The sequence below is a fragment of the Nicotiana tabacum genome, chromosome 1 (assembly GCF_000715075.1).
Source record: "Nicotiana tabacum cultivar K326 chromosome 1, ASM71507v2, whole genome shotgun sequence".
Classification (NCBI taxonomy): domain Eukaryota; kingdom Viridiplantae; phylum Streptophyta; class Magnoliopsida; order Solanales; family Solanaceae; genus Nicotiana; species Nicotiana tabacum.
In genome coordinates, this window is record NC_134080.1 from 43,872,049 (window position 1) to 43,879,334 (window position 7,286).

The window sequence follows — 7,286 nt, forward strand, 5'->3', positions numbered from 1 at the left end:
GATGCTCATTTTAGATTTTACACAAAATATTCCATCTCTGTTCTCTTTCTATCTCTCTCAAATTCTAATTTCTCACTTCACAATTCCGAGATTACAATGAATTTTACAAAGAGTGGCCATAGCTGAGCATCATCATAGGCATCAATTTTGAAATTGCCAAAACACGCTTACATAAGGCATCCTTACCTTCACTTTTTGGTCGTTTGCCTGCCAACACGCAAACTATTTAATCAATCGATTACCCACACCGCTTCTAAAACATAAATCACCATTTGAAAAATTATTTGGTGTCATACCTAAGTGCGACTTACAACCTTTGGTTGTCTATGTTACCCATGGCTTAATCCTTACACCACACATAAACTCGAGCCTATATCAACTCCATGTGTCTATTTGGGTTTTTCGCAGGTTCATTATGTCAATATTTTGATCCTATTCATTCCAAAATTTATAGCTCACGAGATGTAAAAATTTTAGAAAATATTTATCCTTTCAAACAATTTTTTTACATAGAAAAGATAAGTTTTCTACTCGCACGTGGAAAATTGCCGATGACACTCCTACCGACTCTCAAATTCAAACTACTTCACCTAATATTTCTGCATTTCCTTCTCCTTTACCAATTCAAGACGTATGTACCAGTGGCCAAACTTGTGAGTCCATCTCATTTAGCCAGAATCATTCGCATTCCACGAATTCAGGTAATTCACTTTCTCTGTCTTCTCCTTCCCCTACTTCTTTGCAACAATCTCAATTTCTTATACCTTCAAATATCTAACTCCCAACCTTATGACCTACCATCGCCGAAACAAAACCCAAAACCTGCCACCTGCTTGTACAGTTTCTCCTGCACAACCCTCGAACCTGCCTTCTAATTCATCACCTCTACATACTCCTTCTGCTCCACCCCCACCACTTCCTCCAGCCCTTCCAACGACCCGATCACAAAATAGTATTTTTTATCCAAATAAACCATTTTATTACCTTGTACAACTTCCTGATAGTGTTACACCTCATACATTTAAGCAAGCTCAAAAGCACCGAGAGTGGAGGTCAGCTATGAATGTTGAATTTGATGCTTTAGTTCAGAATCAAACGTGAGAATTGGTTTCTCAAGATTCTAACAAGAATTTTGTTGATTGTAAGTGGATTTACAAGATCATAAAGAAGGTTGATGGTTCGGTTGAAGGTACAAATCTTGTTTGGTTGCTAAGGGGTTTACTCAGCATCCAGGTCTTGACTATCATTGCACATTCAGTCTTGTCAAGCCTACAACCATTCGTATTGTTCTTTCCCTTGCAGTTCAGCACAATTGGGTCTTGCATCAGTTGGACGTCAATAATGCCTTTTTACAAGGCACGCTTGAAGAAGAGGTCTTTATAAAATAACCACATGGAATTGAAAATGCATCTCATCTCTTACATGTTTGTTGTTTGCGTAAGGCCATTTATTGTCTCAATCAAGTGTCTCACACTTGGTAACATCATATCTCTTTTACAAGGGATTTATTAAGTCTCACTCGGATCCGTCTCTCTTTGTTCGCCATGACTCTAATGGTATTGTGTATCTTTTAGTTTAGGTAGACGACATCATTCTTACAGGAAACAACTTATCAGTAGTTCATCAGGTTATCTCTTTGTTGGCTTCCTGTTTTCCCTTAATTATCTGGGTCCTTTATCCTACTTTCTTGGGGTTGAGGCTCATCGAGACGCCAAAGTCCTTTTTCTATCACAATTGAAGTATGTTTCGGACCTTCTCCGTGATCTTCTGATGGAAAATTGCAAAGGTGTCTCCACACCCATGAGTTCATCTCAAAGTTTGTTGTTAAATTATGGTACTCTATCTCATAATGATACTAAATAGGAAATTGATTGGCAAACTGAAATACTTGTCTTTTACTAGGCCTGTTATTTCTTGCTCAATGAACAAATTATCTCAATTTATGCATGCGTCGTCTGAATCTCACTGGAAGGCTGTTAAGCGCCTCATTAAATATCTCAAAAACACTGCTGACTAAGGCCTTCGAATTGCTCCAAGCACCAATCTTAATCTCTCTGTATTTTCTGATGCTGACTTGGCTGGCAATCTCACTGATCGAAGTTCCACCACATATTGTATTAATTTTTTTAGCCTTACTCTAGTTAGTTGGTCATAAAAAAACAACGCATCATTGCCTGCTCGTCTATTGAAGCATAGTACCGGACCGTTGCTAATGTCGTTGATGAGATCAGTTGGGTAAAAGATCCTCTCAAGGAACTTCAAGTCCATATCCCCTCAACACCTGCAATTTTTTTATGACAACCTTGGAGTCACCTACTTATGTTAGAACAACGTTCTTCACAGCCGCATGAAGCATATAGCTGCTGACTTCCACTATGTTTGCCAACAGGTTAACGATAAGCACCTTATCTTAAAGCTCATTCCTAGTTCCGACCAGTTGGATGATACTCTTACCAAAACGCTTCCAGAAAACTCTTACCGTCACTATTTGTCCAAGCCATGTAAAGTTGATGACTATAAAATATTCATATATTATATACTTAAAAATAAATTATTTTAAATAATATATATATATATATATATATATATATATATATATATATATATAATATGTCAATTATCTGTATTTTCTAATAGTATTTTGTAGGAAATAAAAATATCATGATAAAGAAAATAAAGGAATAAAAGAGAAGCACGAGGCATCATGGCAAAAGAACCATGAGGCATCATGGCAATAGAAGCACCATGCATCATGGCAATAGAAGTACGACGCATCATGGCAAAAGAATCACGAGGCATCGTGGCACCTTATGAGATTTGATTTCTATAAATAAGATGTTTGTGTTGAAAGGAAGAAGATCATACGTGCCTAATTAGCAAACTTTTCTCTAGCTTTGGTCTTTACTTCTCTCTTTATCTATTTCACTTTATCTTGTAGTCTTTGAATTTTCTAAGAGTGTTGATAGTATTTTAAAATTTCTTTCTTTGTGAGATTTAAATACTCCATAATGGAGTAATCTCTTTTGTTGGGATAGTTGATGAATCTCGTTAGCGTTATGATATTAATCTCAATTTTACTACATGCTTGACCTGAAACTTTCTAATTATATTTCTATATTGTGCTGGAATATTAGTTTTAATTAATTATTATCACTTCTATCTATTTATTCTCCAAAGTTAGTTGTATGTCAATTTTGTAATTCTCACGAAGCAAAATTAATATACGATAATTATTGGGTAAAATAATAGAGTGAGAGTAATTCTTTTTAAGCTATCATTCCAAGTCTGTAATCTTGCTTACTTCCACGAGGAATTATATTGGCAACATTATTGATTTTTAGTAAAAAGTAATCGCAAGAAGTTTTTGCTATCTTTTAGCACAATTCAGGCAAGAAAATTATTTCAGTTTAATCGTCATGAGTCATATATCAATTGATTTACATAACCACGCGGAGTGTTATTAATTGATTATTTCTTAGTGAGCAAAATATAATTGTATTAGCAATAAACAATTATTCCTAAGAGAAATACATGTAGAAGCTAAGATTTTATTATTATCACGCTATCGAGTGAATTCAATAATTCCCAACTCTTTTTAAATATAAATCTTCCGAAAGTTATTTTGTTTCAACTTAAGCAATTTAAACTTTCAACAAACAAAATTTCATCAATCTGATTCTCTCAAATAGTAGTAAGAATAATATAAGTTTGTAGCTAGATTCTCCAATCTCTGTGGGACGATATCATAAACTATACTAAAATTTGACAAAGTACGAGTAGCAAAATCTTATACGCATTGGCCTCGTCAAATTTTGGCGATGTTTCCGGGGATTGGCATAAGTCTACTTCAGACTAAATATTCTGTTACTAATTTGGGAACTTACTATTAGTATTATTATCTTTGCTATCAATGTTTACTAAATATTACTACTATTACTTTTACTATTAAAAGTACTAACATCTTATACAAGTGTTATTATCATTTATCTTTCTTATCATCATTATAGCATAGCAGTCACTATTATTAATACTAGTACTACTTGTAACTATATTCTATATTTATATTATTATTTTCCATCGTTAGTTACTGTTACTACTAACTGATTTCGTTTACCATTTTTTTCTGCTGCTTCTACTGCTACTACTACTACTGTTGTTGTTGCTGCTACTACTACTACTCCTACTAATAATAATACATAATAATAATAATAATAATAATAATAATAATAATAATAATAATAATAATAATAATAATAATGCTACTACTACTACTATTAATAATAATAATAATAATAATAATAATAATAATAATAATAATAATAATAATAATAATAATAATAATAACAACAACAACAACAACAACATTATCATACTACTATTTTTATTTGATCGCTTATTATTTTTGTCATCTTTGTAATCTTTGTTGTCCTTGTTATTCATCACTTTCTTTTAATTATTTTCTTCTAAGTACTACTATTACTACCACTTTAGGAGTTAAGTTCATTTTTTTTAGAATTTTGAGTAGTTTATGACCCGCTCTTCTATAAAAGAGTTGGTCAATTACAATCCTGAAATTGAAAGATCTCTTCGATTGTGCAGGAAAGGACAAGCATTATCTTCCCAAAGCATAGCTTGTGAAGGTATGGAGAATCAGGAAGTAGAAAATATCAACCCACGCGAAGTACCACCACCAGTCCAAATAGAGGATCAATTTGATGAAGTGGCGCCAAGACCAGCAAACAGAATCCTAAGGGAATATGCTAGACCTGACCGCTTCAACTGTGAATCTAGTGTCAGAAAACCTCCAGTGGCAGCCAACAACTTTGAAATCAGGACTGGCCTGATTCAAACAATTCAACAGTCTTGCATCTTCACTGGAGAAGCAAGTGAAGATCCACACAGTCATTTAATTGACTTTTTGGAACTTGTTGAAATAGCTAAGTATAATGGAGTACCTCCTGAAGCTATCAAGTTAAGTCTATTTTCTTTCTCTTTAAAAGGAGATGCCAAGACTTGGTTGCGAAGTTTGCCACAAGGTTCCATTACCACATAGGATCAAATGACTCAAAAAAATTTAAACAATTATTTTTTCCCCTGCTAAAACCACAAAGTTAAGACAAGACATATCTAATTTCTTGCAGACTGACACAAAGTCAGTTTGTCAAGTTTGGGAAAGGTTAAAAGCAATGTTAAGAAAATGTTCACACTACGATATTCCTGAACATATGCAATTATATATTTTTTATCACGGGCTAAAACCCTCTTCTAGAAATATGATAGATGCAGCTGCAGGAGGTTCAGTAATGGGAAAAACAACAGAGGAAAGGTTGCAATTGTTGAATGAAATTTCTGAGAATGTCATCCAATGGCCATCTGAGCATATAATTATCAAGAATGCCGCTACAGTAAATCAGGTTGATGCTTTAAATACACTAACACAACAAATTATTTCTTTGTCACAAAAGTTTGAAATTTTTCAGGTGAATACATAACAACCAAGTCAATCTGAGGCTTGTGACATGTGTGGAGGAAATCATCAGAACCACGAATTTCAAGCAACCAATCACAATGATGAACATGTCAATGTCATCGGTTACAAGGAGTATCTTTTTGGAAGTCCAATGGCACAGAAACATCTAGGATTTCAATGGAGCAATCCAAATGGTGCAGAGAACTCTCAAAGCTTCCAGAAGCAACAAATACAGGGTCCACCCGGATACCAGAATCCAAACCATGGTCAATCAAACTTTAGACCTTATCAACAAGCATGGCCCTATCAGCAAAGGCCTCAACAAGCTCATTCAAGTCTTGATGATCTTCTGTATAAGTATATTAAAGTCACTGATGAAAAGATGGAGAGCCAAAATTCATCCCTCAAAAATCTGGAAATACAGTTGAGCCAATTGGCAGCTCTTGTTTCAGAAAAGATTCAAGGTCCCTTACCAAGCAATACAGAGAAAAACCCAAAAGAGCACCTTAAGGCCATCACCTTACGGTCAGGTAAGGAGCTTGATGAACCCTATGCAGACTAGTCAGAACAACATGTAAATAACGGTAAGAATATTTAAATACTCTCTGAACTATCTGAAAAGAATGAAGTCAAGAAAAAAGAAGAAAAAAATATTGAAAAATTGACTCCTCTCCCTGTGAATGTTCCCTTTCCACAAAAAAATGAAAAGAGAAAAGCTTGACAACCAATTTGCAAATATTTTGGAGATTTTAAAACAAATACACATCAATATTCCTTTTACTAATGCTTTGTTACAAATGCCTTCATATGCCAAATTTTTAAAGGAAATTTTGTCAAGTAAAAGAAAATTAGAAGAAGTTTCTGTGGTAACGCTTACGGAAAAATGCAGTGCTATACTTCAAAATAAGCTACCACAAAAACTTGGTGATCCAAGCAGTTTTACAATTCCATGCATTTTGGGAGGAGTATATTTTGAAAAAGCACTTTGTGATTCTGGAGCTTCAATAAATCTAATGTCATTTTCTATATTTAAAAAGTTAGATATTGGTGAAATAAAACACACAAGTGTTTCTCTTCAGTTTGCAGATCAAAGTACTAAGAAACCTAAGGGAATAATTGAAAATGTACTCGTAAGAGTAGATAAGTTTGTTTTCCCCGTAGATTTTATAGTACTTAAAATGAAAGAATATCTTAATGAACCAATAATTTTAGGTAGACCATTTCTTGCTACAGGAAGAGCAATTATAGATGTTCATCAAGGACAATTAATTTTAAGAGTTGATGAAGAAAGAGTCATATTTGATATGCAAAAGATACTAAGATATTCAAGAGATGAAACATCATCTTCATGTTTTTCAATTGACATGATTAGTTATCTTACAGATGAATTCAAAGATGATCAATTAATTCCAGATTCAATGGAAAGATGCTTGATCAAATCAGGCACCACACAGGACGATGATCCCATCATCAGAAAAGAAGCTGAAATATTGGACAAAGATTCAGAAGAAGAAGAGATGAAATCCGAAAAAGTTCAATAAAAAATTGAACTCAAAACTCTCCCTTCTCATTTGAAATATGTTTATCTTGAGCAAGAATTATTTCCAGTAATTATTTTATCTTCTCTTAATGCAGAACAAGAAAATAGTTTGATTAAAGTATTGAAAGCACACAAAGAAGCCTTGGGGTGGACTGTAGAAGATATTAAAGGGATTAGTCTGGCTATTTGTACACACAGAATCCTCATGGAGGATAGCTACAAGCCAATAGTCTAGTCGCAAAGAAGATTGAATCCAGCAATGCAGGAAGTAGTGAA

At 33.8% G+C, this 7,286-nt stretch overlaps 1 protein-coding gene across 1 annotated transcript; it reads left to right on the plus strand.

Moving 5' to 3' along the window:
* Positions 1-6,171: 6,171 nt before the first annotated feature.
* Positions 6,172-7,011, plus strand: LOC142162645 (uncharacterized). Its single transcript, XM_075219020.1, has one exon. The coding sequence runs from the start codon at positions 6,172-6,174 to the stop codon at positions 7,009-7,011; it is 840 nt and encodes a 279-aa protein (XP_075075121.1).
* Positions 7,012-7,286: the final 275 nt, after the last annotated feature.

What these genes read in the sequence shown, in the direction of transcription:
- LOC142162645 (XM_075219020.1), top strand. Translation starts at nt 6,172, where the DNA reads ATGAAAAGAGAAAAGCTTGACAACCAATTTGCAAATATTTTGGAGATT.